The sequence below is a fragment of the Neofelis nebulosa genome, chromosome 7, assembly GCF_028018385.1.
Source record: "Neofelis nebulosa isolate mNeoNeb1 chromosome 7, mNeoNeb1.pri, whole genome shotgun sequence".
Classification (NCBI taxonomy): Eukaryota; Metazoa; Chordata; class Mammalia; order Carnivora; family Felidae; genus Neofelis; species Neofelis nebulosa.
Genome location: NC_080788.1, coordinates 148,438,317 through 148,451,272, shown reverse-complemented (window position 1 = coordinate 148,451,272; position 12,956 = coordinate 148,438,317). Strand labels below are relative to the sequence as shown.

General features: G+C 42.3%; 1 protein-coding gene and 1 pseudogene across 1 annotated transcript; both read left to right on the top strand.

The window, feature by feature from the left end:
• Window positions 1-1,277: 1,277 nt before the first annotated feature.
• Window positions 1,278-1,735, top strand: LOC131518020 (immunoglobulin heavy variable 3-74-like; annotated as a pseudogene).
• A 2,564-nt stretch (window positions 1,736-4,299) lies between these two features.
• LOC131517873 (disintegrin and metalloproteinase domain-containing protein 21-like) lies at window positions 4,300-6,725 on the top strand. The gene is given in 1 exon segment (XM_058740540.1): window positions 4,300-6,725. A coding segment is annotated over 1 exon segment (2,226 nt). The 3' UTR covers window positions 6,526-6,725.
• The last annotated feature ends 6,231 nt before the right edge of the window (window positions 6,726-12,956 follow it).

Below are 12,956 nucleotides of genomic sequence, written 5' to 3'. Positions count from 1 at the left end.
TGATCATGGCCACTATGAAAGCCCACATCTCACAGCATATTGAACATAAAATACTAAAAGCATTTCTGCCATATCAGGAGCCAGGAAATGATGCTCATCCCCAACATAAGTATTCCACATGATAACGTGAAGAATAACTATGCTGCCTCAAACCATATCATCGTGTCACAGTCCTTATTTGGATGAAAGTCACGGGAGAAACAGCCAGTCCAAGGACTCTCAGACCCTCCTTTGTCCCTTGACAGCAGGATATAAATGTCCCTTGGGAAACTCCCCTTCCCTGTACCAGGAGGGGAGAACCATCCTTAGTACCAGAATAAGCAACTCAGGGACAAGAAGGTTGTGCAAACAAACCTAGTTATTTGTTGACTAATTAAATACCCCAAAACCACACCTTTGCCTTGACTCTTGCCAAATCCAATGTTTTGTTGTCTGTAAGTCACAAGTGCCACCTGCTTTGTTCATTCTCTGGGTGTCATATTATTAGGAGGCCCAGGCACTTGCAAAATGAAATTTATTCTCCCCTTTAGATCAGTCTTATGTCAATTGAATCCTTAGACAGGATGAAAGCCCAGAAGAAAAGAAGGAAAAAGCATTCTTCTCCTACAACTGGAAGAAGTACCCACAAACTTTGGCAATAAAAAGAAATAAAAGACATTTAAATCAGTAAGGAGGAAGGAAAATTACTTGTTTGCAGATGACATGATCTTAAACATAACAAAACCCTAGAGATACCAAAAAAATATTAGAACCAGTTTTTTAAAATGAGGGAAAGTTCAGGATGCACAATGAGCACAATGAAAAAGAAAATAAATAAAAATAAACCACCTATGATTCTACACCCCAGCATGGAAATATATGCAAAACAAATAACAAAATTATACAACTGAAAATGGCACAGAATAAAGTACTTGGGATTAAACTTCATAAATTATGTAAAATAATTGTAGAGTGAAAACGACCTTTGTTGATGAAAGACATGAAAAATGCACGAGTTCCGCAAACATACCTGTGCTCACTGAGTAGAATTATTCATATTGTCACAGCACCATCCACACAAACTAATGTAGAAGTGCATCCCTAAACCTGCCATTCACTTTGAAAGAATCAAATCTAAGTCTGCAGTGTGATATATATGTAAGAGGACATGCAAATAGGGCCCTCTCTGTGCTGATAAAACCAGCCCATCTCGACCGTGCAGCTGGGAGACGAGCCCCAGCTCCAGGGGTCCCAGGTGTTCCCATTCTGTGATCAGGACAGAACACAGACACCTCACCATGGAGTATGTGCTTGGCTTGGTTTTCCTTGTTGCTTTTTTAAAAGGTAATTCATGGTGAACGAGAGACACTGAGTATGTGAGTGGATATGAGAGAGAACCAGTGGATGTGTGACAGTTTCCTGACCAAGATGTCTTGCGTCTGCAGGTGTCCAGTGTGACGTGCAGCTGGTGGAGTCTGGGGGAGACCTGGTGAAGCCTGGGGGGTCCCTGAGACTCACCGTTGTAGCCTCTGGATTCACCTTCAGTAGTTCCAGCATGAACGGGGTCCGCCAGGCTCCAGGGAAGGGGCTGCAGTGGGTCTGACGGATTGATATTGATGGAAGTGGCACATACTACGCAGATTCCGTGAAGGGCCGATTCACCATCTCCAGAGACAACGCCAAGAACACGCTGTATCTGCAGATGAACCTGAGGGCCGAAGACATGGCCACATATTACTGTGCAAGAGACTGGTGAGGGGACATCACTGGGAGCCCACACGCAAACCTCCCTGCAGGAGGGGATCAGCACCACCAGGGGGCGCACACTATGCACAATTCTGCTTTGTGTTGCCAGGAGCAGGTGCAGTTGGAGTTTACAGGCAGGTTTCCTGTCAGGGTCTGGGGCTTCCTGTCCACACAGCAGTTTCCCCAGGGAGCCTCTCTGGACACAGGATTCTGTGCTTACCTATTAACTCTCTGAATTAGATACCTGTTGTCATAGGAAAACTGCACTAACATGCACAAAAGACACAGATGTTTCCATTGCTTACTCCTGTCCCTCAGCATAAATGAATTACAGATTTCCTGAGGCACAACAGCTGAACCATTAGAGGAGTCCCAAATGCACTCCCTGTGCAGCCAGAAACACAAGCTCCCACAGCTCCTCATTATCTTCACCCAGCCCTTGTCCAATCAAACAACGTGAGACTTCCCTCCTGGTACTTGCTACTCAGGATGTTACATGAGCTACAGCTTTATTCAATTCCTCTAAACAAGAGATAAATCATCTCCATGCATTAGTCTGGATTCTCCTGAGGAACAGAACCCAAAGCACATTGGTTTCCATGACTAAAGAGGTTGGGAAGTCCCATGATCTACTGTCACAAGCTGGAGACCCAGGAAAACCAGTGGTGTAATATGTCTGATTCTGAACTAGTGTCTAGTCTCAGAACGTAGAGATCTGATGATATAACTCTCATAACAGGGGCCAGAGGGGACCACTGTTCCAGTTCAAACAAGCACATGGGAAGTAAAAATGAGGGAATTCTTCCTCCCTCTGCATCAGATTCTATTCACAACCTTAATGGAATGGGTGATGCCCAGACAGAAACCATGGAAGGAAATGCCAGTCTCTTCTGGAAACACATCACAGACATCCACAGAAACAGTGGTGAATCTGGGCACCCATGACTCAGTCAAGAAAACCCATAAAGTTAATCATGACAAGACAACTTCCCATAAACGTGGAGCTCAAAGACTGAAGACTTGAATTTAAATTAAAAATAAAACAAGAAAATTAAATACATACATATATGAACTATTGGGACTACTTCAAAATAGCACGCTTCTGCACAGTGAGGGAAAAAATCAACAAAACTAAAAGGCAACCTATGGAATGGAAGAAGATATTTGTAAATGACATATCCTCAGGGTTAGTATTCAAACTATGTAAATGTTTTTAAATTATTTTCACATTATCAGTAGAGAGTGTGTCCATGCAGTTCAGCATACTGTCATGTGAGAAGCAAAATTCGTGTCTTCCACTTTTGTTTTGTGTTAGGATCTCACTGAACATGAGACCAACACTCTTCACAAAATTTGAACCATACAGTAAAGTACTGTTAATGACAGGGGTAATGTTGTGGAGACCCCTCTAGAACCTAATCATCTTGCATAACAGAAAATCATACCCCTTGAGATCTACTCCTCATTGCCCCACCCTGCCAGCCCCAGACAACTGCCATTCCACTCTCCATTTTATTGTTATCAAATCCCAAATTCAGCTGAGTATTTCTGGAAAGGTCAATGTTCAAAGTTTTAGTTTTGGTGGGAAAAGAAGTTGAGCTTTATTTAGGAGGCCAGCCATCCGGAGAAAAGGCAGACTCTTCTCCAAAAGCCAACTCTGAGGGTTTCTGCCCAACCCAGGGGATTTCAAAGGACTAGACGGTACGTAAACAAGGGAGTTCCATGGTGGATACCATTTTCGATCATGTGCAGCCTCCATGGTGCAAGCTGCCAAAGTAACCTCAACTCCCCTGCATCTATCTCCACCTGAGGAGAGAAACTCACTGGCATGGGAGAAGACTGCCAGAGGCCAGGAAAGAACCACAATAAGGTATTAGAGGGGAAATACCCTGGGGCTCACACATGTGCAGCAGTACCTTCTGTTCTCACCAGACGACATACGAAAAAACTAAAATACAACCTTGTACTTCACCAATCATGACACAGAATACTGGGAAATGTTTCCTCAGTAAACTCAGAGGAAGCTTCAAAGCAACAACCAAAAGGATCAAATGGCTTGCAAACTAATAGCCAACCAGAATAAGACATGTAAAATTATAAAGCGATGTTTTTCAATACGTACAAAGGTAAAATTGACAGTATACCCCCATATCCCATGGAAGTAGGAAGCATTGGTCTCCATAATGAGGAAAAGCAGTCATCCAGAGAAAGTGAACCAGCAGTACCACAGGACATGGAATTGGTAGAGAAGTTCAGTGTGTTGTAATTGCATATCCCGTATCCAAGTAGAAGGAGAAAAGATGGAATGTGTTGAATAGAGCCGTGTTTCTGGGTCCAAGTCCCTACCCATGTCCATGTGAGCACTGTTGACCATGGCCCACCTGACTCTCCCACATCCACCCCAGGTGAACTGATGAGCAGGGTCACCCAATGCCACACCCTGTGACTGTTACCTAACCCCACAGGTGGCCCCCAGATGTAGGGTGCTGGCCACCTGGTACAGCCCTCTGTTCTGTCTGATGGTCTAGACCTGGCTTTGCTGAGGATCCTCCATTTATCCATTCTCACTGGCAGATGTCCCTGAGCAGGGACATGAGGCTGGCAGAGGGCCAGGGCACCCTGAGGGCACCCCTCTTGCTGTTTGCACTCTGGGCATTGCTGGCTCCTGTCCAAGGTTCTCAAGGTCGTCCCTCATGGCGCTACATCTCTTCTGAGGTGGTAATTCCCAAGAAGGAGTTGCACCACGGCAAGGGCGTTCAGATGCCTGGCTGGCTGTCCTATAGCCTGCATTTTGGGGGCAAGAGCCATGTTATCCACATGAGGCACAAGAAACTCTTTTGGTCCAGACATTTGCTGATGATGACTCAGGATGATCAGGGAGCCTTGCAGATGGATTACCCCTTCATCCCTCCAGACTGTTACTACCTCGGCTACCTGGAGGAGATTCCTCTTTCCATGGTCACCATGGACACGTGCTATGGGGGCCTTGAAGGTATCATGAAGTTGGATGACCTTGCCTATGAAATCAGACCGCTCAGCGATTCCCAACGGTTTGAACACGTTGTTTCTCAGATAGTGGCAGACACCAATGCAACGGGACCTACTTATAACCTGGGATATAAGGAGGTTAGGAACCCCCTGTTCTCTCAAGCAAATATCAGTGCAGCCCCCAGGATCTCTAGTAAGTTGTATTCATCCCATCATGGGATTTTGAAAGGACTTGTTCTCGGTTCCAAAACAATGTATGGTGTGTTCAACAACGTGTCAAAATGTGCCCGATTCCTCATAAGGCTTGTTAGTTTGACTGACTCAATGCTTCAAGGGATTGATGTAAGGCACTATATTTCCTCCATGGTCATTTATAATCTGGAAGATCCAGTTGTCTTGAACAATGTTCAGGTGCCAGGGAGTCTGATTCATATCTACTTTCAGAGACACTTGTTTGTTGCTTTTAAACCACATACAGCTTTACTTATGAACAAAGATGCACCACATGAACTTCAGTTTCAGCCAGCCACATATGCGGTATGCGGATCAAAATCCATCATCTCGCTTGCTTCTCTAGGCAGACATTTTTTATTGTTGTCTGTGTTAGTAGCCCAAAAAATTGCATTATCTATTGGTATTTTTTATGACAATCAGTTTTGTGCATGCCAGAGGAGGTCTACCTGCATTATGAATCAATACCCTATTATGACAGATTTTTTCAGTAACTGTTCCTTCATTCATATGCAGCATGTAGTGGTGAATAATTTTTGTGAGTGCATATTTGACTCAGGACTTTCCTATTTCAATAAAAGCCTGACTCACGATCGTTGTGGAAACTATGTAGTGGAGCCAGGTGAGCAGTGTGACTGTGGCTCCTTCAAGCAGTGCTACAACAATCCCTGCTGTACGACTGATTGTATTCTAACCCCTGGCAATAAATGTAATACAGGCAGATGCTGTACAAACTGCACCTATTCCGATGCTGGGACACTCTGCAGACCAATCCAAAATATATGTGATCTTCCAGAATACTGCCGTGGGGGGTCCGTGGAGTGCCCTGATGACTTCTATATGCAAGATGGAACCCCGTGCACTGAAGAGGGCTACTGCTATCATGGAAACTGCACTGACCGCACTATGCACTGCCAAGAAATCTTTGGCAGAAATGCTGTGAAGGGTGAAAATGTCTGCTATACCATAAATCAAAAAGGCAGCTGATATGGACACTGCAGAAGAGACCCAGGGGTTTTCAAATCTAAACCCTGTTCCCCCACAGACATGCAGTGTGGAAGGCTGCAGTGTAGTAACGTCACGCATCTCCCTCAGCTGCAAGAGCATGTTGGATTTCATCAGTCTGAGATCTCAGGGTTCTGGTGTTTTGGGCTGGATTCGCATCGTGGCACAGGAACAACCGATATTGGTCATGTGAGAACTGGTACCCCCTGTGCTCCTGGAAAGTTCTGTCAGGATACCTACTGCAATGGCAGTGTGGCTCAGCTGAACTATGACTGTATCCCGGAGAAATGCAGTCACAGAGGGATATGCAACAATAACAGGAACTGCCATTGCCACGTAGGCTGGGATCCTCCACGGTGCACTGAACGAGGCACTGGTGGGAGCACAGACAGTGGACCCCCTCCAAGAAGAATGCGGTCAGTCAGGCAAAGTCGTGAATCCGTGGTATATCGCAGAGTGATCTTTGCTAGAATCTATGTCTTAATTGCTGCATTCCTCTTTGGTGTTGCCGGAAATGTCAGAACTATCAACAGACAGAAGGTTACGGAAGAAACTGTTGATCAAGACAATGCATAATTCAGCCTCCAGACCCCTAAACAACTATAGACAATCCACGTGGCTCATCTGTGAAAATACAATAATGAGGTGGCACAGCTAACATCCATGTTTCCGGGGGTCTGCGGGAGACACAGGGGTCCACAGGCACATCATGGACCTGACACCAGGTCTCTGATGCGTCACTGAGCAGAACTCTGAAATAAAACTTGAAAACTGCATGCTTGTGGCCTCTATGTATTTTTGTAAGCCTGTAAGAGCCCAAAGAGTGCCTAAGACTCTGTGCAGAAGACTTGAGTCAGCAGCTGTGTCTTGGGCTGAGGTTTCTGTTTCCAGAAATAAGAGAAGTTGCCACAAGCCCCTTTAGGGACAAATTCATGAATTTTCTCCAAAACTGTGCTCTTGCACACTGAGCTTTGTCTCATTCTTCAGGTAATCTCTCATTTCCTGGTCCCATTACGGGTTCAGGGTGATGGAGGGCTACCACCCACCCATACTGCCTGTCCCACACTGGGGTGTCTGTAGGCTGTCAGGGAAAAGGCATGGATTCGATCCCAGCCAGTGCAAGCTGTGCCTCCCTGGAGAGCAAATTTCCGAATGTGGGAGACTGAGACTATGAGGCTGAAAGTAGCCCCCAGTGAAATCAATCAGAAAGGTAGGCACAAGTGCCTATGGATGTCTCTGGAATTCCGAGGGAGCACGATGAATATGAACCCCTTTTCTCCTTCTTTTCTCTATTTTTCAGTGAGTTCATCCTTAGATGAGGGTCTGCCTAGGATTTCCACTTTGCTTCTCCCAAGAACCTTCTAGAAATCCTGCAGAGTTGAGCCTGTGGAAAGTTAGGGACCCTTTTTCTAAACATTTTTTACTATTTTTACAGTGCCTAGAATGTATTTTAAATCATAATAGTGATATTAAAGTCTGTTTATTTTCTTCTGAATTGAAAATATACAACTTTTTAATAGTAATTCATTAGGAAATTTTCAGAACTAAACAGTAACTGTTTCAGAAATTACTTTGGAATAAGAATGTATCCCATAATTCACCAATAGATGTAAAACACATGAAGCACATAACAGGATTTTCACTTCAGTTCATACCTAGAATCCTTGTTGGTACAGATAGTCTTGTAAGTTGTACCAATGTGTCCCCATGCATGCACTTTGTCTCAAAGACACATGGTTACACAAAGTATTAGACTGCCATGTGTACACATATTCTCCACGTTCCAGGGCAACCAGGTAATCATACTTTCCCAGCACCTCCTGAAATTCCCGTGCAGCCACACTGCATGTTCCCAGCAAGAATGCGTCCAGGAATGTTTGGGAAGGAGGGCAAAACAGGTGCCCCGGCCACCTCCTCAGTAAACTACAGAAGGATGCTAAGTGAACTGTGGAGTAACATCAGCCCTTCTGTCTGTTTGGACACACGTGTTACAGATGCAGACCTATTCAGTTAACACCATACATGTGCTGGAAACGTGAGTTTACCTTCAGGATAAAGTAAGAATGGGTCCTGTGGAGGATCTAGCACCCACAGGCCACACCCACTAATTGATGGGAGTCTACACACCAGCACACAGCGATGTGGGCTTCAAGTATAGTGCTGGGTCTGAGCTGACAAGCAGAATGTGGCTGAACCTAGAGCCTAGAAAGGTGAAGGGGAGGAAGAAATTCTCCACCAAATGTTCTTGTGGACCAAGAACTAAGGTCACAGGACCTGGATTAACAGGGGAAAGAAACAAAGGTTCATTGTGTGTGCACAGAGGTCCCCCTAGATACACATTAACTAGATCAGAGAAGTGAGGGTCCCCTAAACCTACAATAATGAGCTAAGCAAAGTGAGTGCCCCCTAAAGTAATATTAACTAGATAAGTTAACTGTAGTGTGTCCCCTAGATTTACTACTAGATAAAGTGAGTGCCCCCTCAGATATACACAAATCAGATAAGCTAAGCAGGTGCCCATTAGATTTATATTGACTAAATAAGTAAAGTGTAGCATGCCCCCTAGATTTACATTAACTAGATAAGCTAAGTGAGTGTCCCCTAAATTTACATTAACTGGATAAGCAAGGTGAGTGCCCCTTAGATTTATATTACTTAGGTAAGTGAAGTGTAGCTTGCCCCCTACATATACATTAACTCCATAAACTGAGTGCCCCCTAGATATACATTAACCAAATAAGCAAAGTGGAGTACCCCTTAGATACCCATTAACTAGACTGGCAAAGTGACTGCCCTCTAGATGTATGTTAACAAGAGAAGCAAAGTGAGTGCCCCCTAGATGAATAACTAGATAAGTGAAGTTATACTAGATTTACTAGTTATACTAGATTACTAGTTATACTAGATTTACATAACTAGATAAGCAAAGTTTAACCTGCCCCCTAGATTTATATTAAATACAAAAGTGAAGTGAGTGCCACCTACATATACATTAACTCCATAAGGGAAGTGAGTGCCCCCTATATATACATGAAGGAAGTAAGTGAGGTGAGTGCCCCTAGAATTATATTAACTAGATAAGGAAGAGAGTGCCCATAGATATATATATATATATTGGATAAGCAAAGTGAGGTTTCCCTAGATTTACATTAACTATCTCGGCGAAGTGTAGCTTGCCCCCTAGATTTACATTCACTACATAAGCAAAGTGAGTGTGTCCCCTAGATTGACATTAACTAGATATGGGAAGTGTAGCTTGCCCCCGAGATTTGCATTTACTAGATAAGCAAAGTGAGTGCCCCCTAAACATACATTAACCAGATAATTAAAGTGAGTTCCCCCTATGCTGACATTAACTAGATAAGCAAATTGAATGCGCCCTAGATATACATTCATTAGATAAGCAAAGTGTGCTTACCTAATGTGTCCCATAGATTTTCATTACCAAGACAAGGAAATGAGTGCCCCCTAGATTTACATTAACTAGATAAGTGAAACGAGTGCCCCATAAATTCACATTAACTAGGTAGTTAAATGAGTGCCCACTACATAAAAATTTAGTGGATAAGTGAATGATCCCTAGATTTACATTAACTACATAAGGGAACTAAGTCCCCCCTAGATTTACATTAACTAGATAATCACAGTGAGTTCCCCTAAATTTATTTCAACTAAATCAGCGCAGTACCCCCTAGATTTATATTAACTAGTTGCACTAGATAAATATTAACTAAATAAGTGAACTTTAGTGTTCCCACTAGACTTACGTTAACTACATAAGGGAACTGAGTGTACCCTAGATTTACATTAAATTGATAAGCAAAGCGAGTGCCCCCTAGGTATACATTAACCAGATAAGGGTGATGAGTGCTCCCTAGATATACGTTAATGAGATAAGGGAAGTTAGTGACTCCTAGATACACATTAACCACACAAGCAAAGCATTGCCTGCTGTTTTCAGCAAAGCCAGAAAGCAGTGTTCTGCTTTGCAATGTGTTCCCTGTAATGTCCTACACCAGGACATATCTATTTGATTTCCCACATGTCTGACTTACTTCACTTATCCTGATGCCTTCAGGATCCACCCATGTTGTCGCAAAGGGCAAATTTTCATTCTTTCTTATGGACGAATCATAGAATTCCACTGTACCTACAGGCCACACTTCTTTTTACCCATTCTTCTGTCTGCGGACACATAGGGTGTTTTGGTTCTTGTAAATAATGCTACAATGCACAAGGATGGGGGGAATGAAGATATCATTTAAAGTCAGAGTTTTCACTTTCTTTGGAAAGTTGGACTTCCACAAAGACTCCAGTCCATGTGTGATCATCTAAGACTGTTTCCCAGAACCTCGGAGACCACAGACAAGAAAGGTGGAGCAGGTTCAGGGGTCACTGTAGACTCCATAGCCACACTCAGGTATGTTCACCTATGCATGTGTAGGGAAAACTATTCAGGGGTCCATTGGCATATGGAGCTGGATCCCACAGGGCCCAAAAATGCACATTTGTTTGTGGATGGATGCCAAGTTTTGGATGGGTGTGACAGAGACAACACAGGGACATCTTAGGCTGCTATGAGGCTGACATTACCCCTCTACTACACTTCCAATTCTTTTGTGAGATTCAAAAGACAAAAGCATCAAGTGTGACTATAAATCAATACTCATGGCTACACAATACATACAGATGTGACCTGTGACATCAGTAGAGTGGGGAGTGGTGTGGAGCCATTAAAGTGTACTTGTCCATGGGATTGAATTTAAGTAGTTATCAGTTGACAATAGACTCTTACGGCTTTAGAGTGTTTCGTGTAAGGGCATGGTAAACCCAAAGGATCTATCTAAAGAATGTGCACAAACATTGGGGTACAAGTGGATCCTGAGAAACGTAACAGAAACCCATGGGGGAGGGGAAGGGAAAAAAAAAAAAAGAGGTTAGAGTGGGAGAGAGCCAAAGCATAAGAGACTGTTAAAAACTGAGAACAAACTGAGGGTTGATGGGGGGTGGGAGGGAGGGCAGGGTGGGTGATGGGTATTGAGGAGGGCACCTTTTGGGATGAGCACTGGGTGTTGTATGGAAACCAATTTGACAGTAAATTTCATATATTAAAAAATAAAAAAATAAAAAAAATAAAATAAAATAAAATAAAATAAAATAAAATAAAATAAAATAAAATAAAATTCCTCAACAAAATATTGAATGATGGCCAATAAAGCATTCTTTACCGTAGAAGGCAAAAAAAAAAAAAAAAAAAAAAAAAAGAATGTGCACAAAAGGAACAAAGAAGCAAATGAAAATGTGTCACTGCAAAATATCAACTAAGCACAAAGGAAGCCATTCATATGGGAAATGGAGTACAAAAGCTGTGAGATGTGGAAAGAAAACACAGATCTTATGTTATGTTCCAATCACAATAAGGAAAAGTGTTCACCGCTCTTGTTTTGTTTTGTTTTGTTTTGTTTTGTTTTGTTTTGTTTTGTTTTGTTTTGTTTTGTTTTACATCCCAAATTGCTCATGATCTATCCCCTGGCCATAATGCCTTTAATTTTCCTCAAAAATGCCACGATCTCTACTTAGCACCAGTGTCCTAACACCTATTGTTATGGCTGTTGTTTCTATGAGTGTACAGAATCACATAAAATTATTCCCACCAACACACACACATGCACACTTGTATGAAATCTTCTCTGTGCATAAACATCTTTAGGGTTAATATCACATATTGTATGATTTGCAGTCATGTCCACGCATAGTTAAATTATTACTAGCCAAATGTGTATAGGAATGTCTTCTAGGAATACCTTTTTTTTGGGCCCCAGATTTATTGAGATATAATCGACATAATAACATTATGTAATTTTAAGGTGTACAATGTGATGCCTTGGTACATGTATATAACGCGAAATGTTTACCAAGTTGAAGTTAGTCAATACATTCTTCTGCTAAATTATGGTAAGAACATAAAGCAATTTCAATATACAATATGTATATTAATTATTGTCATCTTACTATACATTAGACCCATGGAAGCTTTTTGTCTATCTTCTAACTGGAAGTTTGGACACACTGAGCAATGCCCCCCACCCCCATTTTCCCTGCCCCTCAGTCCCTGGAACCCACCATTGCACACTCTGTTTCTGTGAATTTGATGTTTCTAGACTCCACATGTAAGTGTGATCATACAGAATGTGTCTTTCTCTGTCTGACTAATTTAACTTAGCATAATGTCTTCAAGCTTCATCCATGTAGTCACAAATGGCACGATTAACTTTTATATGGATGAAATCTATCATCTATCTATCTATGTATCTATCTCTGTATCCATCCATCTATGTATCTAATCTCACATCTTATTTATTAATCCCTTGATGAGCAGTTAGGTCTTTTCAGTGTCTCAGCTATGGAGAATGATACTGCAATGAACATGGGGTGCACATATCTCTGATGTAGTGACTTCATCCCCTGTATATATCACTCAGAAATGGGATCGCTGGGCGCAATCATACTTTTGTTTTTAATTTTTTGAGAACTCTCCATACTGTTTTCAGTAGTAACCTCACCAGTTTACATTCCTAGGGACAGTGTACCAGGTTTGCTTATTTCCACATGCTCACAAGCATTTGTTATCTCTTGTCTGATGGTAACAGCCATGATAACAGGTGTGAAGTGTTATGGGATTGTGGCTTTGATCTGCATGTCTCTGGTGATGAGTGATGTTGAGCACCTTTTAATGCACTTGCTGCACGTTTGTACATGGACTTTGGAAACATGCCCTTTCAAGTCCTCTACTCCCCCATTTTTTAAAAATTGGGTTGCTTGTTATAATATTCAGCAAAATGAGCTTTTTTTAAATTTTGGATATGAACCTCATAACACACGTTTTGCAATTTTTTTCCATCCCTGTAAAATGTCTTTTCCTTTGGTGAATGTTTCTTTTCCTAAGCAGAAGATTTTTAGTTTGATGTGTTCTCACTCACTGATTTTTGTCTTCGTTGACTGTGCAT